Genomic DNA, 27,075 nt, shown 5'->3' with positions numbered 1-27,075 from the left:
ATTATTTCTGCTTAGTGAGTCTGCAGGGGCCCCTTTGCTTCACCACTCAGCATTGACGAGAGAGAGCGAGAGAGAGAAAGAGGCAGAGGGACTAGCCATAGCCATTAGTAGCTACGGTGGCATTGATGTTTGAGCGCACTTCTGAACCGGCTTTTGTTGAGAATATCTGTGCAGAAAGCATGCGCTGTCCCAAATCTGCTGTTACTATGAGAAATGAGGAGCTGCTTTTAAGGTACGTTGTACACTCCTTTGTTTTCCCGGTTGCTTTTCACTTGTCCGGGATGGTCTTGTCCGTCAGCGTGCTGTGTAATAAGTAGCTCTGTTTGCTGTTGGGGGCTAAATTATACTGCTTCCCTCCACATCAAGAGCTGGGGCAGCCTTAAAAGACCAGCCTTTTCTCCACCTATCTTCCTATTAATATCTATTTGCTGTTGTACGCACCAAAATAATCCTAAAAAAAAAAAAAAAAAAGCTAAGGCTTCATAACGGAGCTCTAAATACTGCTATAAGCTGGACTTAGCCTACCTAAACACAGTCGTCAGGGTTCTGCCTTGTATACGGCACTATATCTCCATCCTACGCCTGGAGTTCAGTGAGAATAAAAAATAGAGGCATTCCGGAATTTCATATTTAATTGATTCTAAATTGTATGTGATCCGGCAGCAGGAATAATCCAGGCTTTTGTTTGTTTGTAACTAGACATATCGTGAATGCATCTTTGGGGCTGACAATGGGACAGTCAAACAATGGAGCTGTCAAAGTAGCTTAATGCATGTCTGGGGCAGCTTTTTCTCCCCACAACCCTCTTTTCATTATCTCTCCACTTCTATAATCTTGTTTGTGCAGACTAAATGTCAGCACGGGCTATTAAGTATTGGCTGCTTCTTGTTTTTTTTTTTTTCTTTTTCTAATTTGCTCTCCTCTGTTAAACCATACTTTCCTTGTCGCATATTCATGTCTTGTGGATTACACTACAGATTTATTGCTTACCTCTTCATTAACTGCACGGGGAAACGTATTGATTTCAAAGGTCTGTAAAAAGGGGTATTAATCTGGCAATTAGCTTGCTCTTTGAAATGATTTTGCCATTTTCCATAGTTTGTCGTGCTGTTAGGATGACTTGGAGCCTTTATTATTAATATGTTAGTGGAACATAATGCATGGGTCATGGATTTTATAGCATACAATGTGTCAAGTCATCCATTCTCGGTGCCAGGCTAATTTAGCATGAGACTGGCAAAAGTTATATGGGAATCTGGTTTCCTAACAGTTAAGGGAGACGACCATTCAGGCATCATGTGCACATTTAAATAAAAAATGCTATGTGAAGTATCTGGAGCATTATTTATGCTTCTGGCTTTTTCTAATCTGCACATTTTCACAGTGGAAGGAGAGCAACCATATACATAAAACACAAGAAATGTAGATGAAAGTGCATGGTGATAAGTACAGCCTTCCAGTCCAACTGTACTACCCAGATAGTTCTGCATTACATTAAGGTTTCACTTAAAGAATTTCTGCTTTGTGTTAGCGCAGAATTTATGGGCCTGCTAAATAAAACATGCATTCAAAATCTCCTAAATGTCACTTACCTATTAAATAAATACAGCCGCTATCTGCTGCAGACATGGCCAGGCTTCTCCCATTAGTGTGTGTCTTCCTATGTGTACCATGCTATAATGGGTATTGATTATGTTCATTAGCAATGATATTTATTTTCGCTGCACATTTCATTTAACATACCCATCCATTGTCACCCATCTTTCAGCATTAATTCTAAACAGCTTTCTTGAAGCCTAATATTGTGTGCAATTTGAAAGATTTGACAGAGGGAAGCAGGGGAGCTTAGAAGTATTCTGTCCCTGTATGACCCTAAAACAGTTCATGTTGTTGTTGCTGAAATGACAGCTCCCTCAACACAAAACTCAGGCATATCTATCTATTCATATATTTATCTATCTATCCATCTATCTATCTATCTATCTATCTATCTATCTATCTATTCCATATCTATCTATCATCTATCTATTCATATATCTATCTATCTATCTATCTATCCATCCATCTATACATCCATCCATCTATCTATCTATCTATTCCATATCTATCTATCTATTCATATATCTATCTATCTATCCATCCATCCATCTATCTATCTATCTATCTATCTATCTATCTATCTATTCCATATCTATCTATCATCTATCTATTCATATATCTATCTATCTATCTATCTATCCATCCATCTATACATCCATCCATCTATCTATCTATCTATTCCATATCTATCTATCTATTCATATATCTATCTATCTATCTATCTATCTATCTATCTATCCATCCATCTATACATCCATCCATCTATCTATCTATCTATCTATCTATTCCATATCTATCTATCTATCATCTATCCTATCTATCTATCCCATATCTATCTATCTATCTATCTATCTATCTATCTATCTATCCCATATCTATCTATCTGTCTATCATCTATCTATCTATTCCATATCTATCTATCTATCTATCTATCATCTATCCTATCTATCTATCCCATATCTATCTATCTATCTATCTATCTATCTATCTATCCCATATCTATCTATCTGTCTATCATCTATCTATCTATTCCATATCTATCTATCTATCTATCATCTATCCTATCTATCTATCCCATATCTATCTATCTATCTATCTATCTATCTATCCCATATCTATCTATCTGTATATCATCTATCTATCTATTCCATATCTATCTATCTATCTATCATCTATCCTATCTATCTATCTATCTATCCCATATCTATCTATCTATCTGTCTATCCCATATCTATCTATCTATCTGTCTACCATCTAGCTATCTATCCATCTCATATCTGTTTATCTAGCTCTATCGATCTATTTAGATCTCTCTCTATATACAGTATATCTAACATTCTTTCTTTTATTTATCCATTATCTATCCATCTATCCTTCCATCTCTCTATCAGTCTTTGCAACTGAGTTAATCTTCGCGAGTAGTTGCTCTTAATGGGATGCAAGCCAAGTAAATGTTTATTTCTATGACTGTCTTGTGTTATTTTACTAGTACATGCTTTGTTATTATACACTTTAGTGCTCACATTTTGATCTTGGGATATATTCACTTATCTACACATCACAACTGAATTTTTTCAACATGTATGGGGTTAAGAATGGCACCAAAATATATTAATTATGAAATGTATTTAATAACTTTGTGATTTTAATTCCTCTAAATATACTATGCGCTTCCTGTAAACAATAATATGTTACTAGAGAAAAAGAGAAAAAATATATATATATATTCAGAGAGAGAGACATCATCTAAATCTCCCTCTCTCTGTATATATATATATATATATATATATATATATATACTGTACACAGTGCTGTACATGCCTGTGTTTTCCTTGCACAGACAGTACCTCGTTTATTGCTCGCTAGCAGCTGCTATCATCCATACACCATTCCATTGCCACCTACTGAGAGGGCGTGCAAGGTGGCTCATTTTGAAGCCAATGCAAATGCCACTTCATGAATCAGTCAAAAGAGAGTGCTGAGGAAGTGAGACAGCTGCAGATTTCTGCTAAAGACCAAAGTGTCACCTGTACCCCATGCCTGTCTTCTCCATTTGGAATAACCTGGACCTCAGCCCAAACCTCTGCTTTGCCATTGCATTGAACACGTCTTTAGCCCCAATGTAAGGTTTTTTGTAAGCGAATTTGTCTTAGTCGAGAAACATTTCCGCTTAAGGCCTGTGTGATTGAAGCTAATGTACACAATAGATGTTTGCAATGATGTGTTCACATAAAAGTGAGTATTCTCCAGGAAGATAATGCAATGAATGTTCTGTTCTCCTCAATGCCATATGAGATTTTTAGATGTCTAGGTGTCTCCATTCTTCCTTGTTCTTTTCTGTTCTTTCTGCCTTGAATGTGAAATTGTTCCATGATGCTCTTAGCACATATAAGTTCATAGAAAGTACAGTTTTATTGCTAAGCAGAGACGTGCTCCCTTCTGCAATAACAAAGTGACCTTTCCAGCCATAAGGCGTGAATAGCAGAAATTGAAGAGCAAGGTGCTGGTCGGATGTTAGTAAGCTGGTCAATATCTGTTGTTATGAAGGCAATGAGTTATCCAGTTCAGAAATTGCAGGAAGTGCAGTGGTTGATCCTTCAATGATTAGGAGCGCCGAAAAGTGAAAATAACAAACCTACCTGTGTGTGGAAGAGAAGGGAAATCATCTTGTGTTACAATTGAGATCTGGACTGCTGCACACATAAGCAATAACCCGAGTATTTACCATGGCCCGCGATAAATGGATATGTCCAGCTTTTTTTCCCCTTCCTTTTATTTAATTTTGCCCTCACTGTGAGCTCCTGATCTCTCGTGGTTTATAGTGGACTAAATCTGAATGATCAGCTGCTTTACATTTCGCCTCTAGCATGTACCAAGGAGAAAAGCCAAGGCAATTTGGCAAGCCTCAGTAGCTTTTTAACCTCTTAGATCACCAACAATTCTGAAGTTGTAATCAATTTAACATGTATATAATAAACCCATTATAGAGTTAATGAAACAAATGAGCTTTTCAATGACTATAGTGCTGCAAGAGTTAGTAAAAGGGAACAATGTAACCCATCCACTCCGGATATGCCATGACTGTATATTTAAGAAATGGGTTTAACACATTTAACCCGTTGTAGTAATAGAAATATCAAAAGTCACATCGCCAATGAAATAAACACTGTTCACCCAATGATATCTTGAATTGCGCAGAATGGTGTTGTGTCAAGTTTTGATTCCGGTGTGTTTTAATAATCTCCAACGTAATATCCTAGCAGTATTCTATCCCTCGTAGTCCAACATTATGCATTACTATCATCATGCTATAATGTATTCACACACTCATTGTTAAATTACAATAAAACTCAAGTGCGTCTGTTATCAAATTGAAGTGTATAAGATTGCAAACTATACCTTTGGGGCTCCAAAACAAAGAGGAACATCAAATTAATATTCATACCCAGAACTTTGCAGCCAGAGTAGATTGGGCTCGGATGCTTAGGAAGTCATTCAGGAGTAAATCAATACTAATTATTGTAATCAGCGGGGTTAATTAGCTGAAGATGCCGTTGATGGAAAGTTCATTGCTTATAGCCCGAAATCGCATAACTTGATGAAACCTCAAATGAAATGGCAGGTGATATTAGGAAAGGGAAAAAAAAAGATAATGCTGATGTCCAAAATTGAAAATATCAGATTCTTTCTAGACGCAGGTACATGGTGATTTTGCCAAGGAATTACACCTTTATTTTTCTTACATATTGTAGATGCCAATTCATACTCTGTAGTCCTTGATGCTTATAATATCAAACAATGCATTCAATTAGTCAAGCTCTATTCGCCACTGAGAAATTACTGTAGATGGGCTAAATTTCATTAAGGAAACATATTTAATAAAGAAGTATAGTGTAAAGGTAGCACAGCTGAAGAAAACAAAAGCCATGCCATGCTTTGTACAAATGGATATCTGGTTCGGTTTATGCCAGCTGTAGCCACAGATGTCTACATACAAGTGTAGCCTTCATGCCATTGCTGTGACATCCTGTTGAATGTGTAAGTAGCTTCCTCTATGGCCTACGGATAGATTAACACTTTCTTTACTCACTTCAAAGAAGACATTTCAATTCTTGTTCCACATTTTCCATTGGCATTAGCACTGTAGAAATTCAGCAATATCTCGGTTCACTGCACAATAAAAAACAGCCTACAAACCCTTATACCCTCCATAGATTGCTCAATAAAATGTACATTTTACAATTCACCAGGGATCCTGTTTCTTTAAAACCAAATAACATTGTAAGAATTGTTGATCTTGTTTGCATCGAGGTATATGTCACGACCCGGTAAACCGATTTATACAAGTAATGCCATAAATATGTATAGGCATAGTTCCCATGGGGGAAGCTGCAAAAGTAAAACTGGGCCGTGTAAAACATTTTGTGATGTCTCTGGACGACAAAGCGTCATTGTGCGCTCATTCAGTAAGGAATCCTTTCACTATCCCAGCTTTTTGTTCTATAGGGAGAATGCCTCACTGTGAGTTTTCAATGGCCATCACAAAACAGAGTTTAGTTAAAGCCTTTCTCGTAGCGTTCATCAGAATCCATGTAACCAGACAGGAAGGAAATACCACCGCCATTATGTATGCACACCACATAGACACTCGTGGAGATCATTTCATGTGTTATTAGGATCTTGATTCCTGATCATACTGTGGGAACAGATTTTTCTACTTTGGTAGATTCCAGCACATATGCTAATAAATATGACATGCATCAAGCATTGTATCACATATAATTACAAACAGACGTACATTACGGAATAATAAGAGTCTGGAAAGAATTCCGTAACATTGAAAACTTTTGCAATTAATATATTAAATTGTAGGCATTGTCATAGTTCTTAGTATGCCTTACATTGATTTATACTAGATATACTCCTTTTGCCTTTTCCTCAAATCATTCATCTGTCCCACATGACATATTTTAAGATAATATCTAGCATCTAACAACTGAAAAAGATATCTGATTGGGATAGGGGTATGTCAAATTTTTGTAGAAATGTATGACCCAAAAAACTGCGCTAATATGTTCAAATATAAAGGTCAGATTGTGTTCTGTATTTTTTAGTTTGTCATATTGAAAAATTTTCTTACTGAAAATATTGTCAGCTTTCTATAAATTTTAACTTGACATGGCATAATAACAGAGAAATTCTTCCACTTCATAAAGAAAGCACTGAAAGGAGAAAATACATTCCTATTCTTACTTATAAATAATGGTTGCAAAGTAGTGAATATAGGATTTGTTTAATAGATTATATTCTTAGTTTGTTATCTTAGCAGATGCCAAGAGCTTTGCTTTTACACACATGTACAACTCCCTATCTGTGAAAGTACACTCTAGAAATATGTTTCCCCATTTAACATGTTAATTCCTAGAGAAGTACCGGTATGTGCTTGCATTCATGGATATGGAGAACAAAATTGCCATTATTAAAATTGCCTATTCTAATACACTGCTAAAAAAATAAAGGGAACAATAAAATACTGAATCCTAGATATCACTGAATGGAATATTCCAGTTGCAAACCTTTATTCTTTACTTAGTGAAATGCGTTGAGAACAATAAAACATAAAAGTGATCAAAATAAATATCCCATGGAGGTCTGGATTTAAAATGATACTCAAAATCAAAGTGGAAAATCAAATTGCAGGCTGATCAACATCAGAGGAAATGCCTTAAGCCCAGAGAATGATGCTTAGTAGTGCGTGTGGCCTCCACATGTCTGTATGACCTCTCTACAATGCCTGGACATGGTCCTGAGGAGGTGGCGGATGGTCTCCTGAGGGATCTCCTCTCAGACTTGGATTAAAGCATCAGTGAACTCCTGGACAGTTTGTGATGCAACATGGCACGAGAACGAGCACGATGGAACGAGACATGATGTCCCAGATGTGCTCGATTGGTTTCAGGACTGGCCGTAGCATCAATCCCTCCATCATGCAGGAACTGCTGACACACTTCAACCGCATGTAGCCTAGCATCGTGATGCATCAGACGGAACCTAGGGCCCACTGCACCTCCATATGGTCTCACAATGGGTCTTAGGATCTCATCCAAGTACCTGATGGGAGTCAGGATACCTCTGGCCAGAAAATGGAGGGCTGTGCGGCCCTCCAAAGAAATGACTCAACTACTGACCTACTGCCAAACGGGTCATGCTTGAGAATGTTGCAGACAGAACATTCTACATGGCGTCGCCAGGCTGTGTCACATCTGTCACATGTGCTCAGTGTGAACCTGCTCTCATCTGTGAAGAGCACAGGGCGCCCATGTTGAATCTGCCAATCTTCGTGTTCTCTGGCAAATGCCAATCACCCTGCACAGTGTTGGGCTGTAAGCTAAACAAACACTTGTGGACGTCAGGCCCTCATGCCACCCTCATGGAGTCTGTTTAAGTAGTTTTGCAGGGGTCTGACAGTGCTCCTCCTCCATGCACAAAGGAAGTGGTAGCGGTCCTGCTGCTCCAGTAGCTGCTGGATTGCTGCCCTCTTACGGCCCCCTCCACATCTCCTTTGTACTGACCTGTCTCCTGGTATCTTCTCCATGCTCTGGACTTTGTGCGCACAGATACAGCTACCCTTCTTGCCACAGCTTGAATTGATGTGTCATCCTGGATGAGCTGCATTATTACCTGAGCAACTTCTGTGGGTTGTAGACACCACCTCATGCAACTTTACAGTACCTCTAGGGCTGAGAGCAATGACAAAATGCAAAAGTGACCAAAATAACAGCCAAAAAGGATGAGAACAGAAATGGTCTGTGGTTACCCCCTGCAGAACCACTCCTTTTATAGAGGTTGCCTTGCTAATTGCCTATCATTTCTATATATTGTCTGTTCCATTTACACAACAGCAGGAGAAACTGATACACAATTGGTGTTGTTTCATAACTGGACAAGTTGGTTTTACAGATGTGTGATCGACTTGGAGTTACATTGTGTTATTTAAATGTTTCCTTTATTTTTTGAGCAGTGTGTATATGTTGTAAATTTGTGATTTATAATCTTAAGGGGCCTTTACACATAGCGATATCGCTAGCGGGTCACCGATTTTGTGACGCAGCAGCGATATCGCTATGTGTGATACTTACCTCCGACCGGCTCCCCCGCTGTCTGTCGCTGATCGCGCGAGATCGTGCAGCTCCATTTCTCATCGGGCACTTCCTGCTGGGCTTCCTGCTGGCACCGACAAGCGGCGCGTGGACACGGGCGGGAGGATGTCAGGATCGCCGCGTCTGAAAGGTAAGTAACGATCGCTGCTGCGTCGCTACGTCGCTGTGAGATCTGCCTGTGTGGCAGCTCACTAGCGACCATTTAGCGATGCACCAGCAATCCTGACCGGGTCGTATCGTCGTCGGGATCGCTGGTGCATCGCTAAATGTAAAGGGGCCTTTAGTGACATGTTAGAAGTTTTGATCAATGGGGCCTGGGTGTTGCGATCAATTCAATGACAGCAAGGTGTAGATGTGCTCAGCTAAGCACTGTATAACTTTGATCAGTGATCATCTGTTTTTGGAAGAGTGAAGCTCAATGAAAGTCTATAATCCATTTTCCACTAATGATATATGTTAAAGTAGAGCAAAGACCAGCCAATTAGAATAAAATCAGTACAACACTGAGTTGAGCATTTTCTTTCGGATATTTGGTTTAGGTTTCAGCAACCAGTTTATTAACACTATATTTTTTATATGTTACCTAAAAGCTAAATGATCCAACAGTAGCAATTAATATGCTTAAAACTTATCTATCGTTTCTAGTAAATTCTCAAACTAGGCTATTATGAGTGTACATGATGAATAACACTATTTCCTGCCATTGTATGACTTGTATCCTTAAAATTTCTTCAGTTTTCCCCTCTGCTGGCTCTAGCCTTGATTTTCAGTTTCCTCTGAGCTATTGGGTGTCGATTAGTTACTATCATGTCTTACACTGAATGGACACACAGACATGAGGGATTCCTGGTCTTTTTTTCTCTAGCACAAAGAGAAAAAAATTATCATGATAGAGGATATTATAGTCAAGTCCTGATCTATGTAGCTGTAAATCCAGCTTTATAGAGAGATAAAATATTTTAATGAAACTGCAACCCAGTCTGCCTCTGTCTACTTGGTCACTCACTCTGAGTGCTCCTCACTTTTCTCCCCATATTCTCTCCATAGACTTGCTTTGTAACTTGACATCTCATGGTGCTGGCAGTCCTCCATGCTTTCAGGAGGGGTAAGATAAACTGCCTGATAAGTGGAGAAGGAAGCATATTTCTCTGATGTGATATATTGCAAAGTTTTTGTTATCTATTTGAACTTTTTATTCATAGGCTTTTAAAGCTACCCTAAAAACCCTTCATATGTTGCAGAAACATATGCAATTTATCTTTATACTGCTTGACAATTATGGATTCATAAAGAAAATGTCAACATTTAGAACCTGTTTTTCTGTGTCCTTTCACAATTCTAAGCTCTATAGCACAGTATCAATCACTCTTCTATCTTTGTAAAACCTATAACATTGCTCATTCTGACCCATAATGAATGAAATGGATGAACAAAAAAAGAGACTGAGAGAGAAGGGGAGATGGTTAATTCATAATATCTACCAAAACAACTCATACTCATTAAATAAAAAATAAACAGGCCTCATGCAAAAGGACAAATTACTGATATTGCTGTCCTGTTTTTATTGATAACTAGTGATGAGCAAGTGTGCTCGTTATTCGAGTTTTCCGAGCATGCTCGGGTGTCCTTTGAGTATTTTGGGCGTGCTCAGATATTGCCTGAATTCCCACATGTATTCAGGCTGTCTAGCAGCCGCAAATCATGCAGCTGCGGTGACTCAAACATAATCTCCGAGCACAACCAAAGTACTCGGAGGACACCCGAGCATGCTCGGAAAACTCGAGTAATGAGCACACTCGCTCATCACTATTGATAACTATTTCAATTGGGAATCAAAACAGTAGCAAAAGAGGATTTTTCACCAGATGTAACAAGACAAATTGCATACATTATTAAATCTCTTTCATAAGATTTACTTTAAAATTTCATATAAGAATGGTTACCGTTTTATTCAGACTGTAAAATGCACCCCAAATTTTCAAGAGGAAAATAGGGGAAAAAAATGTAATGCATCAAATGAGGGTCTATCTTATAGTCCGAATTCAGCTCACCAGTGGGAGGGGAGGTGGCAATGGTGGAGCGGGGAGGTGTTCAGAGGTGCAACAATGCAGGGGGATGCTGCAAATCCCATGCCAGGCTGGTAGATACTCGGTGGTGCGTTGGGATCCATTGACATTTTGTAAAAGCCTGGAGCCCCTGTACTTCCATGGCTTCAATGAGGTAGACTGCATTAAAAAGGCCACCAGAAGCGGCACATGCGCAGATTTCGATTTTGGGAGCCGAGATCTTGGGAGATGGCACGTGTATTGCCTCTGGTGGCCATTTTCCCAGTATCCGCCGCATTAAAACCAGGAAAGTGCAGGCTTTAACAAAATGTCGGTGGAGCCCCTGCACCACTGAGCACTGTCAAGCAACCCCTCCTACCAGCCTGGGACTTGCAGCATTGCCGGACAGCGTCACACCTCCGAAAACCCCCTCCTCCCAGCCTAGGGACCACACCATTTCCCGCAGTATTACCCAACTCCTGCCGCCGCCCGGTAACCTACATTCAGTCTATAGTCTGAAAAATACGATATACTGTATAATTATGATTAAGATGAACTTTTTTAAGTCAGCTATAGAGTGAGAGCATCCAACTATATTGAATTTCTGCCCACCGATCCTTAACTTCAAGCAGCAGCTTGTACTGAGCAGTGTGAGATCTCAGCATCAAGAAGAACACTGAGGAGCTTTGAATCGGGCTTGATGGGCGAAGATTGTGTTAAACTTTAATAAAATTATAAAGCTATTATGAAGCCAAAATAAATAAATAACATCTCCATCAGGTCCAAGAGATCTATTATTTAATAATCAATGCAGTTAGTATTATAACAGAACAGTACAGACTGTCTCCACTTAGATCATGATTTTCAATAAAAAAAATCTAATTTTTAATAATTTATTATGTAGGTAAATAAAGGCAGTTTGAATGGAGTGTCATATATTTTACTCTATTTTGGAAACATGATTCAATTGAGATATGATTTCCATCTGATTTATAGGATACAGCAGGAAAGGAGATTTGTGTTGTATACGTTGCCAGTGGATGCACATATACTTGGTGTAAAGGAAGTTGTAAAATAGGTTTTTATTTGGTTTACATGTGAGATAAACTCGCTTTGAAATTGATATCACCCATCCTCATGCTGTCATGACAGATTATCAGCTGCAGGTGTTTCTTTCTGTGCAGTGTGTTCGCTGTTTACACATATTTATTTGTGTGTCAGTCCTATAATAGGTAACTGAAAATGGCATCCAGTGAGAAAGCATGTCACCATGCTTGGAATGACATGTACTGTATTATCAGGGCAGCATGGGCTTCTGGCACCTAGGCTCAGCTGTCCTTGACCTGTACAATGATGGGCTACATAGGGCTGTGAAAAATCATTACAGCTTATATGTTTGAGCTGGCAACTATACAAAGAGCTAAAACCTGGAAGCCTTTGCAATACGCCTGAAATGCACTTGCTTCAGTTTCTGGATGCTAAAGATAAGGCACTCGTCTGGATCGGCAGAAACACATACATAGACCATGAATATATTTACTCGCTGTCTTGTAGACATGATGCAGTAGATAGATGTATGATTTGGATTGCAGTGTGAAAGCTTATCCTGGAGAGTAATTCTCACATGGGATTTATGGAATTAGGATTTCATTTCTTTCATATATCTTATAATTGTTCAAATCATGAAGGATAATGAATAAAAAAATACCACCTGGATGGAAAGAAAATGTATTCATTTATTTTACTCACTTATATAGCGCCACTAATTCCACAGACACTATCGGACCTGTCCCTATTGGGACTCTCAAACTAAATTCCCTATCAGTATGTCTTTGGAGAGTGGGAGGAAACCGGAGAACCCAGATGAAACCCACGCAAACACGGGAAGAAGACACAAACTCCTTCCAGATGTTGTATGGATCAACATCCATTTCTCATTTTATTTGACATACATTTGAACTTCTGATATGTTAAATTATCTACCAGAAACTTCAATAAAAAAAATACTAAAAATTTGAGCAACTTACTGGTATATGCACTCAGCATATTTCATGGTTGCCTGTTCCGTGGTTGTGTCAATTAATCTAGAGCCATAGAAACATTTCAGAAAGGATGATCTGGGGTGCAGCAGTGAAATGAAGTAACATCGCTTTACAACCTGCCATTCATCCAAAGGTCGCTTTTCACTGAGATCATTTTGCCAATGAAGCGTAATATATTTGGACTTCAAGTGTATGAGATCTTACCAACACCGATCTCAGGCGGAAGGCACTTTCACCATTCTCTACTGAAGTAACTCCCAAAATACGATCTTGTGACTTCTTTGTAGACCAATATGTAACATCCTTTGTAATGTTCAGTGGACTTCAAGGGTAACCACATCTAACTAGTCAGATTCACACTAATATATTCATACTATTTACTAAGAACATTTTATTCCAATTTTGCCGTAAAATATATTTTTGGTGAGCATAAATTTATGCAAACCACAGTAATATGCCAATACATCCAGATTTTAAATTGTAAAGAAAATAATTTCCACAATGTTAGGAAAATTAGTCAATAAAATTATCAATGATCCGTGTTCTTTTCTATCCTGGGATGTGTTAATAAGCTATGTCCCTGCGCTCTGATACCATACACTTGTATTCTCTTTAAAATGATAATTGTAATCCTGCTCGTTAATGTGACTGATCTCGTTAGTTTTCTAATACCACTTATACACTCCATAATGTGCGATGCTTGGAAGTCAACATGATATTCTATGTAGCTGTGCTTCGGTTTTTTTTTTCTTTACATTTTTATGTCATTATGGTGAAATGATTAACAATGTAACAGTGATGAGAGTAGTAAGAATAAAAAAGACAAAGGCAGAGGGAGAGGCAGTGACAAGAATGCAAAAACGTCAACTAATTAAAATGAAAAAATGGCTACAGACAATTTTATTGTCTTCACAACCTGTTTTGTACAAAGGTTCTTATCTTTTCTGCAGACAGTGAACTGATTATTCATAATCTTTTTTATTCATATAACCCTTTCCCAATAATAACACGATTTGCAAATAACTATTGCTAATTTGTCTTCTTTTCAATTCTCAAATAAAGAATTTACCATTATTAAAATGAAAAGAAACATAAAATGTAAGACCAATTCTGAATTTATCAATGTTAGCAACAAGCATAATTAAACACTCCCTCTTCTCTAGGAAAATGTATCGCTTTAGAAATTTTGCTGAACCCCCATGATTTTTCTTTGGAAAAGGCTTTTAAAGACTGATTCCAATATGTATTATCCATTTAACAAGGTCCAATTATAACATCTGACTAATACGATCTTGTATGGTACTTCATGAATTAATAATGCTTACTACAGGGTTTATCCACTTTCATTTGTATTGTTTCATTCTTTTATGTTAAATCAAATCCTAGGGCCATTTATTGGCATTGCAAGTTTGTTACTCGACCATTTAACACCAACTGTATAATAAAGCATCTAAGAGCTACAAACACGTTAATCTCTTAAGCAACAGGTGATATTTTTTGCTTTTGCGCTTTTGTATTTTTCCCTCTCCTTCATTCTACCAAGAGCTATAACTTTTTTATATTTCCATCCATATGACTTGATTTTGCGGGACTAGTTGTACTTTTGAATGACACCATTCATATTAACATATAATACTGGAAATGGGAAAAAAATTCCAAGTGTGGTGAAACTGTAAAAAAAACACAATTCCACATCTTCCTTTTGGCTTTTGTTTTTATGGTGGTTTTTTGGAAAGCAAAAATGACCTGGACTTTTGGTTCTCCAGGTTAGTATAATTATGTCAATTCCAAACTGACACAGCTTTCTTTTATTTCCGAGCAAAAAAAAAATTCAGAAAAATTTGTAAAAACAATTTTGCACTGGTGTCGCCATTTTCTGAGACCCGTACCATTTTCATTTTGAGGTTGATGGAGCTGTGTGAAGCCTCATTTTTTGCAAGGTGACCTGATGTTGATACTTTTTGGGGGTTTATACAACATTTAGATCACTTCTTATTGCATTTTTTGAGGAGTCATGGAGACGAAAAAACACAATTGGGGAGTTTTTGCATTTCACTATGTTTACCAATGGTGTTGATTAAGTTTATATTTTGATATATCAGACTTTTATTGATGCAACAATACCACATACTTTTATTTTTTTTTAAATAACATCTTTATTTTACATAACGGAAAAAGGGAGATTCAGCTGTTTGGGTTTTTTATTTTAAATGAATTTGGTAATCCTTTTGGGGACTTACATCTGTGATCATCCAATTAATTGTACAATATACCACAGTGCCACAGTATTGCTGTATGTAGGTCAAAAACCAGTCAGACGTTTATCTTCAGCAGACCACCAGCCATCATGGCAACCCATCAGCACGTCGTGATCCCATCACATTGGCACAAATGAGTGATTAGAACAGAGCACACATTAAATGCCACTGTCAGGTTTATCAGGTTAAAAGCCATGGATGGAACTTCGCTCTTCTTGCGGTTGTTAGGCCTCTTTCACATTTCAGTTCTTTGCCATTAGTCGCAATCCGTCAAATTTTGAAAAAAACAGATCCGGTGACTGATGCCGCCGGATCCATTTTTTTCTCATAGACTTGTATTAGCGACGGATTCCTACTGATGGCCGCATGCTTCATCCGTTGGAAATTCTTTGTCCATCGGCTGGAGACAACGGACATAGGAATATTTTTTGTCTCCGTCGAAAGGTCGGACAGCAATGGATCCAGCGCGTCCGTCATTTGCTAGAATGGAAGCCTATTATTATTATTTATTTATAAAGCACCATTGGTTTCATGGTGCAGTACATAAGGGGTTACATACAAATTACAGATATCACTTACAGTAAACAAACTAACAATCACAGTCTGACATAGAGGGGAGAGAGGACCCTGCCCTTTCAGGCTTACATGCTACAGGTTGGTGGGGAAGGAGACAGTAGGTTAGGGGTTGCAGCAGCTCCAGTGATCGTGAGGCGGCAGCTCCAGTAGTGGTGAGGAGGTAGCGGGGATCATTGCAGGCTGAAGGCTTCCCTGAAGAGGTGGGTCTTCAGATTCCATGTGAAGGATACGAGTGTGGTTCATAGCCAGATGTGTTGGGGCAGGGAATTCCAGAGGATGGGGGCTATTCGGGAGAAGACTTGGAGGCGGTTGGGTGAGGAGCGAATATGTTAGGGCTGGTGGAATGCACCAAATTGTAAGTCGCCAACCTGCCCCCCAGCTGCCGAATGTGCTGCAGTAGCTGCTGCTTATCTGCCATTACTAGCCAGTCCCTGGCGCTAGTATAATGTTAGGGCTGGCGGAACGCACCAAATTATAAAATAATAGTAGGCGCGTTTGCCGCCCGGAGCCCACTGTGCAGTGTTGGTATGCTGCTAAGTAATGGCGGATGCTCAATATGGCGGTATAACACACGCGGGTTAAATGTCACCCGGTGTGCGCTGGGCGAACTCTGTTACCTCACAGAGCAGCACTAACGCTAATACACAAATGCCGAGCCTGTTCACACTCACAGCGCTCAGGGAGAAGACCACTTGGTATATGGTCACAGGACTCTGGCCCCAGGACATAGGAGCAGCGTCCCTTTAGACTTACCGAGTGTGTGGCGTCGCAGCTGCCGTGCGCTTCCGAGACCTTCCTGATGCTCCAGATGGACCAATCGGAACAGGAGAAGGACCTGAGCATGTGACTCCCGATCATCCCCAATGGGAGATCGTCTCATGAGCATGCTCAGTGGGCTGAAGGAAAGACTTAGCCTCTGGAGTCTTTTGCTGCTGGCCAGGCTGCATTGCCATAACTGAACCAGTGGTGGCAGTAGCAACTGAAACCACAATGCTGGTGTGGGCTGAACGCCGGGATCGTGAAGTCTGCTGAGCAGGCTCCACTGCGGCTGGAGAGGAATGGGAGACCGAAGGTGGCAATGCTCGGGATTCCCGCTGTGCAGCGCCCAGAACCCGACGGCTAACAGAATAAGTGTGGAGGAGAGAAGGAGGTCTTGGGAGGACCGGAGATTATGTGAGGGAAGGCATCGGGAGATTAGTTCAGAGATGTATGGAGGAGACAGGTTGTAGATGGCCTTGTAGATCAGTATTAGTAATTTGAATTGGATACACTGAGGGAATGGGAGCCAGTGAAGAGATTTGCAGAGGGGAGTAGCGAGGAGAGAGATGAATTAGTTGGATGGCAGAGCTGAGGATGGACTGGAGAGGTGCAAGGATGTTAGCAGGGAGGCCACAGAAAAGGATGTTGCAATAGTCAAGGCGGGAGATGACGAGGGCATGCACAAGTAGTTTAGTAGATTGAGGGTTGAGGAAGGGACGGATTCTGGAAATATTTTTGAGCTGGAGGCGACAGGAGGTGGAGAGAGCTTGGATGTGCGGTTTGATGGACAGGGCAGAGTCAAGGGTTTCTCCGAGGCAGCGGACCTCTGCTACGGGGGAAAGCGTGATGTCGTCAATTGTTATAGAAAGGTCAGGTAAGGTAGATCTTTGAGATGGGGGGAAGATGATTAGTTCAGATTTGTCCATATTGAGTTTGTGGAAGCGAGAGGAGATGAAGGAGGATATGGCTGATAGACACTCCATGATTCTGGACATCAGAGAGGTGACATGTGGGCCAGAGAGGTAGATCTGAGTATCATCTGCATAAAGGTGGTACTGGAATCCGTGGGACTTTATGAGTTGCCCCAGGCCAAGTGTGTAGATTAAAAAGAGTAGGGGTCTTAGAACAGAGCTTTGGGGGACTCCAACAGAGAGAGGGTGGAATGAGGAGGTAGTGTGGGAGTGGGAGATGCTGAATGTGCAGTTGGAAAGGTATGAGGAAATCCAGGATAGGGTGAGGTCTTTGATGCCAAAGGAGGACAGGATCTGTAGTAGGAGGCAGTGGTCAACTGTGTCGAAAACAGAGGACAGGTCTAGAAGGAGGAGTATAGAGTATTGTCCGTTAGCTTTGGCTGTATGTAGGTTGTTGGTAATTTTGGTCAGGGCTGTCTCAGTGGAATGATGGGGGTGGAAGCCAGATTGTAGATTGTCAAAGAGCAAGTTAAATGACAGGTGGGTGGAAAGTTCAGCGTGGACGTGCTGCTCCAGGAGTTTAGAAGCGAATGGGAGCAGCGATACTGGGCGATAGCTGGACATGGCTGTTGGATCGAGGGTTGGCTTTTTAAGGATAGGTGTGATTGTGGCATGTTTGAAACCAGAAGGGAAGGTACCAGAAGTTAATGATAGGTTGAAGAGGTGGGTTAGGGATGGGATAAGAATGGTGGTGATGCTGGGGAGGAGGTGGGATTGTATAGGGTCAAGTGCACAAGTGGTGAGGTGTGATTTGGACAGAAGATGAGCAAGCTCCCCTTCAGGGATGTTAGATAAGGAGGTTATGGGGTTTGGATATTGGTCTGGTATGCAAAGGGGTTGTGGTGGTTGAGCAATAAAGACTTGCCGTGATTGGTCTATCTTGTTTTTGAAGTGTGCTGCAAAGTCCTCGGCAGAGATTAGGGAAGTCGGAGGTAGCAGTGGTGGGCGGAGGAGGGAGTTAAAAGTATTGAACAGCTGTTTGGGGTTGTGGGATAAGGAAGATACAAGGGATGTAAAGTAAGCCTGTTTAGCAGAGGTGAGAGCTGATTTGAATGCAAGTGTTGCTTGTTTGAGTGCAGTGAAGTCATCTTGTGAATGCGTTTTCTTCCAGCGCCATTCTGCAATTCCGGATGCTTGCCGAAGATTTTTAGTGGTGCTACTGTGCCAGGGTTGTCTATTGATTTGTGGCACTCTGTTATGCATGACAGGGGCGACCGAGTCGATGGCTGATGCAAGAGTGGCATTGTAGAAACTAGTGTCAGTGTCGTGGAGTGAAGATATGGAGGATAGTAGGACAGTGGTAGAATAGAGTCAGAGAGTGTGCGAGTGTCGAGATGTGCGAGGTTTCTACAGGGGTGCGCAAGCTGCTGGACATGGGTGACAGGTGACGAGGACAGGGATGGGAAAGTGAGTAGATGGTGGTCAGATAGAGGGAGAGGGGAGGTGGTGAAGTTAGAAAGGGAGCAGAGGCGGGTGAAGACCAGGTCTAATGGGCGCCGGATCCGTTGCTGTCCGTCAAATGACGGAATCCAGTGACGGATTTAGTTTTTTTAAACTGAGCATGCTCCAATATCCACAGCCCCAAATGTATATAAACCTGCCAGGTAGGGCAGTCGGATCCAATGAAAAAACAGATCCGTCACATCAGTTTTTCACAATCTGCGACAGATTTGTCGATCTGTCGAGACGACGGATTGTGAAAAAAATTGAAGTGTGAAAGTAGCCTTAGAGGCAGATGATGGCTGAATGACACAATAATCATATGCCAGGCATAGGGCAGGTTCAGCTCCTGAGCAATTACTATTCATCCTCTGTCTACGAGTGCTTGTACATGTATGGCACTGGTCGTTGAGTGGTTACAGGTGTAGCGAAAGACATTTATTATCTATCAGGTGGATAGCTGACAAATGTTAGATAGGTACTATATAAACAGGATATGTGCTGTAAATTACAATGATTGTCTATGCGCACAGAATTATTGTATTAAAATAAGTAAGAAAGTGTGATTGGTTTATTCGGCTCCCTGAAACTTTTCAACCTTTTCCCACATATCATGTTTCAAACATAAAGATACCAAATGTAAGTTTTGGGTGAAGAATCAACAACAAGTGGAACACAATTGTGAAGTTAAACAAAATTTATTGGTTATTTTAAATTTTTATAGAAATTCAAAAACTGAAAAGTGGGGCTTGCAATATTATTCCGCCCCTTTACTTGCAGTGCAGCAAACTCACTCCAGAAGTTCATTGTGGATCTCTGAATAATCCAGTGTTGTCCTAAATGACTAATGATGATAAATATAAGTCACCTGTGTGTAATCAAGTCTCCATATAAATGCACCAGCTCTGTGATAGTCTCAGGGTTTTGTTTGAAGCACAGAGAGCATCATGAGAACCAAGGAACACAAAAGGCAGGTCCATGATACTGTTGTGGAGAAGTTTAAAGCCGGATTTGGATACATAATGATTTCCACAACTTTAAACATCCAAGGAGCACTGTGCAAGTGATCATATTGAAATGGAAGGAGTATCATACCACTGCAAATCTACCAAGACCCGGCCATCCCTCTAAACTTTTATCTCAAACAAGGAGAAGACTGATCAGAGATGCAGCCAAGAGGCCCATAATCACTCTGGATGACCTGCAGAGATCTACAGCTGAGGTGGGACAGTCTGTCCATAGGACAACAATCAGTCATACACTGCACAAATATGGCCTTTATGAAGAGTGGCAAGAAGAAAGCCATTTCTCAAAGATATCCATAAACAGTGTTGTTTAAAGTTTGCAACAAGCCACCTGGGAGAGACACCAAACATGTGGAAGAAGGTGCTCTTGTCAGATGAAACCAAAATCGAACTTTTTTGGCAACAATGCCAAACAATATGTTTGACGTAAAGGCAACACAGCTTATCACCCTGAACACACCATCCCCACTGTTAAACATGGTGGTGGCAGCATCATGGTTTTGGTCTGCTTTTCTTCAGCAGGGACAGGGAAGATGGTTAAAATTGATGGGAAGATGGATGGAGCCAAATACTGGACCATTCTTGAAGAAAACCTGTTGGAGTCTGCAAAAAACCTGAGACTGGGACGGAGATTTGTTTTCCAACAAGACAATTATCCCAAACATAAAGCAAAATCTACAAAGGAATGTTTCACAAATAAATGTATCCAGGTGTTAGAATGGCCAAGTCAAAGTCCAGACCTGAATACAATCGAGAATCTGTGGAAAGAGCTGAAAACTACTGTTCACAAATGATCTCCATCAAACCTCACTGAGCTCGAGCTGTTTGCCAAGGAAGAATGGGCAAGAATTTCAGTCTCTCGATGTACAAAACTGATTGAGACATACCCCAAGCGACTTGCAGCTGTAATCGCAGCAAAAGGTGGCACAACAAAGTATTAAGTTAAAGGGGCCAAAAAATATTGCACGCCACACTTTTCAGTTTTTGACTTTCCACAAAAATTTAAAATAACCAATACATTTTTCTTCAACTTCACAATTGTGTCAACTTATTGTTGATTCTTCACCAAAAATTCACATTTGGTATCTTTATGTTTGACGCATGATATGTGGCAAAAGGTTGAAAAGTTCCAGGGAGCCGAATACTTTCGCAAGGCACTGTATTACAATCTTACTTGTCGCCAATTGGTGGTCTTTATCAACCATTGGTCAGCCAGTAAATACACCCTTAAGGGCATGTCACACTAAGAGATATCGCTAGCAATATCGCTATAACTAGTGACGTTATAGCGATATTGCTAGCGATATCGCTGTGTCTGATACTTACCTATGACCGGCTTCCCCGCTGGCTATCGCTGATCGCGCGAGAACAGGCTGGACTGTTTCTCGTCGTCAGCTTCCTGCGGCGCTTCCTGCTGTGACGACGAGCGACGCGTGGAGCCGGGCGGGAGGACGCAGGATCGCCTGGTGTGACAGGTAAGTAGCGACCCCCGTCCCCAGCGATGTCGCTAGTGAGATCTGCCTGTGTGGCAGCTCACTAGCAACCACTTAGCGATGTACCAGCGATCCTGACCGCGTCATATCACTGGTCGGGATCGCTGGTACATCGCTAATTGTGACAGTACCCTTAGGCATACACTATGATAACGCATAATTTAACCTATAGAATAGATAGACATAATTTACACATTTTTCATACCCTTGTGAGAAATGGATAAATTATTTTAAAGTCCTCCAAAAAAACAAGGGATTTTACAATATTAAAGATCTAAATAGAGCTCATATTTGCCATTAAGAACTAGTGCTCTTTAGGGAAAAATCCCAGCATCCATAAGATTTAACATTTAATTAATTACTTCATTATCACAAATTCTTTAAATGCTCATTGCATTACAGATATTGTCTAGTGGAATGGATTTCAGAGGAAAATGTAGGAATCTATATATGTTAACAAGGAAAGAAAAGGTTGTGTTAGAAAATCAAAATCACCATCTTCTTTTATACCTTCTGCAATCAATGGTTTAGCTCATCACAACATTCATTACTTTGTGTACAGGTACATTGACTTTTCCACGACTTATCTGGCTGGGTTGCACTGGTTAATTGTTTTCCTCTAGTTGTGGAAATATTTGACAACTCCTGGCTTGCTCTTCTGTGATAATGTAATTCATTTGATCTACATATAGACTTTATCGGTCAGTTTTTAAAGGACTGAATTTTTTAGAATAAATAAGACGAGTAGCAGGATGAATTGTAGTCTTTACCCTATTCCTTTTACCATAAAATCTACTGTAAAATAGGGTGAAAAAAGTCAAGTGCAGGGAAATGTTGAACAAAATGTAATTCCATCACTATCTTTGGGGTTTAGTTTTTATGGCAATAACAATATCCATTTTTTTTATTTTAGTGGAAGGAGAAAAAGCAAAAATTTGTAAATATATACAGTGCCTACAAGTAGTATTCAACCCCCTGCAGATTTAGCAGGTTTACACATTCAGAATTAACTTGGCATTGTGACATTTGGACTGTAGATCAGCCTGGAAGTGTGAAATGCACTGCAGCAAAAAAGAATGTTATTTCTTTGTTTAATTTTTTTTTAAATTGTGAAAAGTTTATTCAGAGGGTCATTTTTTATTCAACCCCTCAAACCACCAGAATTCTGTTTGGTTCCCCTAAAGTATTAAGAAGTATTTCAGGCACAAAGAACAATGAGCTTCACATGTTTGGATTAATTATCTCTTTTTCCAGCTTTTTCTGACTATTTAAGACCCTCCCCAAACTTGTGAACAGCACTCATACATGGTCAACATGGGAAAGACAAAGGAGCATTCCAAGGCCATCAGAGACAAGATCGTGGAGGGTCACAAGGCTGGCAAGGGGTACAAAACCCTTTCCAAGGAGTTGGGCCTACCTGTCTCCACTGTTGGGAGCATCATCCGGAAGTGGAAGGCTTATGGAACTACTGTTAGCCTTCCACGGCCTGGACAGCCTTTGAAAGTTTCCTCCCGTGCCGAGGCCAGGCTTGTCCGAAGAGTCAAGGCTAACCCAAGGACAACAAGGAAGGAGCTCCGGGAAGATCTCATGGCAGTGGGGACATTGGTTTCAGTCAATACCATAAGTAACGTACTCCACCGCAATGGTCTCCGTTCCAGACGAGCCCGTAATGTACCTTTACTTTCAAAGCGTCATGTCAAGGCTCGTCTACAGTTTGCTCATGATCACTTGGAGGACTCTGAGACAGACTGGTTCAAGGTTCTCTGGTCTGATGAGACCAAGATCGATATCTTTGGTGCCAACCACACACGTGACGTTTGGAGACTGGATGGCACTGCATACGACCCCAAGAATACCATCCCTACAGTCAAGCATGGTGGTGGCAGCATCATGCTGTGGGGCTGTTTCTCAGCCAAGGGGCCTGGCCATCTGGTCCGCATCCATGGGAAGATGGATAGCACGGCCTACCTGGAGATTTTGGCCAAGAACCTCCGCTCCTCCATCAAGGATCTTAAGATGGGTCGTCATTTCATCTTCCAACAAGACAACGACCCAAAGCACACAGCCAAGAAAACCAAGGCCTGGTTCAAGAGGGAAAAAATCAAGGTGTTGGAGTGGCCTAGTCAGTCTCCTGACCTTAACCCAATTGAAAACTTGTGGAAGGAGCTCAAGATTAAAGTCCACATGAGACACCCAAAGAACCTAGATAACTTGGAGAAGATCTGCATGGAGGAGTGGGCCAAGATAACTCCAGAGACCTGTGCCGGCCTGATAAGGTCTTATAAAAGACGATTATTAGCTGTAATTGCAAACAAGGGTTATTCCACAAAATATTAAACCTAGGGGTTGAATAATAATTGACCCACACTTTTATGTTTAAAATTTATTAAAATTTAACTGAGCAACATAACTTTTTGGTTTGTAAGATTTATGCATCTGTTAATAAATCCTGCTCTTGTGTGAAGTTTGAAGGCTCTAACTTATTTGCATCTTATCAAACCTGCTAAATCTGCAGGGGGTTGAATACTACTTGTAGGCACTGTATATATATATATATATATATATGCTGTATATAGGTATGGTACCATTTTGAGAGTCCCATAGATTAGAGCTGTCTATAGCTTTTTTTGTGTGGTGAGCGGACAATTGTATAGGTGCCATGCTCGGGTACATACGTTGTATTGATATCTTTTAATTACATTTTTGAGGGTCAGGTGCAGCTTTTGTGCATTTGATCTCTTTTTTGTTTTGTGGTGTATACTATATGGGGTTATTTCTTTTATATTTCAATAGATCAGACCTTTATGGACACAAAGATACCAAACAAGTTTATCTTTTTTTTTAAAGAGCGAAGAGAGGAGTGATTAAATTTTTTTACATCCTTTTTTATATTTATTGTTTATGTTATTTTTTTTTCCCTTAGTGGACTTCACAGGAGGACTAATATAGCAGTCATCTAGGTTTTCAGCAGAATCAATTATGTCATGACAAGCTAGTGGCATCCAAGTGTACACTGGTAATCGGTCCATTTAAAGACCAATGTCAGAGAGTAACAGTTGAAACCAAATGGTTCAAAAACAGGGATTGACGCTAGCTCTGGTCGCTGCTACAAGTAGCAGATGCTGGCTGTGTGACACAGCTGGCAATTGCGGGGTAAGGCTCTGGCTCGACACCTCAGTCCGCTCCATAGAAGCAGAAGTAGGATGTAATCATTGTTTTTTGCTGTGAAGGGGTTAAATTTTGCAATATTAAGTAAGTATGAAAGTATGTTCATCGTTGTCCCATTAGATGACTCCAAAGCCTACATGTATGTTTCTTAGAAGAAAAGTAGATTATTCCATTTTTAATGAAAATGTATATCATTTGGAGATTGCTCCTCATACTTTACGTGTAGTTTCATTTCACCTGTAAAGTCCAACTAATTATATGACCTATTCTGGACACATGAAAATTCATATCCTGTGAAGTTAACCTCTCTTCTCCTCATGTCACACTCACAAAGGCATGGGAAACATTGAGAATGTTTAGGCCATGTTCACATATTGTGAAAAATTTCCATTGTGGATTTGATCCATAGACAGGATCTGCATGTACTACATTCAGATTATTTTTGCAGTTTTAGCAACAGATTTCACCCTACTCTATTACAAAGTATTGAATAAAGTGAAATCCACAGTGAAAATCTGCACAAGAATGAGCAAGTTACAGATTTGAAATTCAAACTCTGCTTTACATTTTTTGTGTTTGTTTTCCACAACGTATAAATAAAATTTTGAAAACCCTGTTTATTTTTATTGGACTTGCAAATTGCTGCGGATCTTCTATGCGGATTCTACAATGTGAAAGCTTAGCCTTAGAGTTAGTTCAGATGTTGGTGAATTTCCTTTTATGACAAACTTCTGTTTCTATAGCATCAAATATCTTAGTTTTTAATAATCCAGTATATATAGATTTATTCTACTCCCTTATATAGTGCCATTAATTCCTTAGCCTGTTACAGATATGTTCATCACTGTCCCAATACGGCTCCCATCTAAATTCCCCACTAGTATGTCTTTGGAGTGTGGAGTGTAAGTGGAAACAGAAGTACAGTTGTGGCCAAAAGTATTGACACCCCTGCAATTCTGTCAGATAATACTCAGTTTCTTCCTGAAAATGATTGCAAACACAAATTCTTTGGTATTATTATCTTCATTTAATTTGTCTTAAATGAAAAAACACAAAAAGAATTGTCATAAAGCCAAATTGGATATAATTCCACACCAAACATAAAAAAGAGGGTGGACAAAAGTATTGGCACTGTTCAAAAAATCATGTGATGCTTCTCTAATTTGTGTAATTAACAGCACCTGTAACTTACCTGTGGCACCTAACAGGTGTTGGCAATAACTAAATCACACTTTCAGCCAGTTGACATGGATTAAAGTTGACTCAACCTCTGTCCTGTGTCCTTGTGTGTACCACATTGAGCATGGAGAAAAGAAAGAAGACCAAAGATCTGGCTGAGGACTTGAGAAACCAATTTGTGAGGAAGCATGAGCAATCTCAAGGCTAAAAGTCCATCTCCAAAGACCTGAATATTCCTGTGTCTACCGCGCGCAGTGTCATCAAGAAGTTTAAAGCCCATGGCACTGTGGCTACCCTCCCTAGATGTGGACGGAAAAGAAAAATTGACAAGAGATTTCAACGCAAGATTGTGCGGATATTGGATAAAGAACCTCGACTAACATCCAAACAAGTTCAAGCTGCCCTGCAGTCTGAGGGTACAACAGTGTCAACCCGAACTATCCGTCGGTGTCTGAATGAAAAGAGACTTTATGGTAGGAGACCCAGGAAGACCCCACTTCTTATCCTGAGACATAAAAAAGCCAAGCAGGAGTTTGCCAAAACTTACCTGAAAAAGCCTAAAACGTTTTGGAAGAATGTTCTCTGGTCAGATGAGACAAAAGTAGAGCTTTTTGGGCAAAGGCATCAACATAGAGTTTACAGGAGAAAAAAAAGAGGCATTCAAAGAAAAGAACACTGTCCCTACAGTCAAACATGGCGGCGGTTCCCTGATGTTTTGGGGTTGCTTTGCTGCCTCTGGCACTGGACTGCTTGACCGTGTGCATGGCTTATGAAGTCTGAAGACTACCAACAAATTTTGCAGCATAATGTAGGGCCCAGTGTGAGAAATCTGGGTCTCCCTCAGAGGTCATGGGTCTTCAAGCAGGACAATGACCCAAAACACACTACAAAAAGCACTAGAAAATGTTTTGAGAGAAAGCACTGGAGACTTCTAAGGTGGCCAGCAATGAGTCCAGACCTGAATCCCATAGAACACCTGTGGAGAGATCTAAAAATGGCAGTTTGGAGAAGGCACCCTTCAAATATCAGGGACCTGGAGCAGTTTGCCAAAGAAGAATGGTCTAAAATTCCAGCAGAGCATTGTAAGAAACTCATTGATGGTTACCGGAAGCGGTTGGTCGCAGTTATTTTGGCTAAAGGTTGTGCAACCAAGTATTAGGCTGAGGGTGCCAATACTTTTGTCTGGCCCATTTTTGGAGTTTTGTGTGAAATGATCAATGTTTTGCTTTTTGCTTCATTCTCTTTTGCGTTTTTTCATTTAAGACAAATTAAATGAAGATAATAATACCAAGGAATTTGTGCTTGCAATCATTTTCAGGAAGAAACTGAGCATTATCTGACAGAATTGCAGGGGTGTCAA

General features: G+C 40.2%; 1 protein-coding gene across 20 annotated transcripts in view; it reads left to right on the top strand.

Moving 5' to 3' along the window:
* Positions 1-27,075, top strand: part of CELF2 (CUGBP Elav-like family member 2) — a 654,777-nt gene continuing 627,702 nt past the window's right edge. For 17 of the 20 annotated variants that reach the window (XM_073589015.1, XM_073589012.1, XM_073589008.1 and 14 more), the window contains exon 1: positions 1-232. In XM_073589015.1, the coding sequence (XP_073445116.1) occupies positions 126-232 (107 nt within the window). In that variant the 5' untranslated portion in view covers positions 1-125. The remainder of the gene's footprint in view (positions 233-27,075) is intronic. The other 3 variants (XM_073589013.1, XM_073589009.1, XM_073589006.1) reach the window with 2 other exon arrangements.

This window comes from Dendrobates tinctorius, unplaced genomic scaffold (assembly GCF_039654945.1).
Source record: "Dendrobates tinctorius isolate UK_male_01 unplaced genomic scaffold, ASM3965494v1 ptg000105l, whole genome shotgun sequence".
NCBI lineage: Eukaryota > Metazoa > Chordata > Amphibia > Anura > Dendrobatidae > Dendrobates > Dendrobates tinctorius.
The sequence above is the reverse complement of the archived record's forward strand: the minus strand, read 5'-3'. Positions and strand labels throughout refer to the sequence as shown.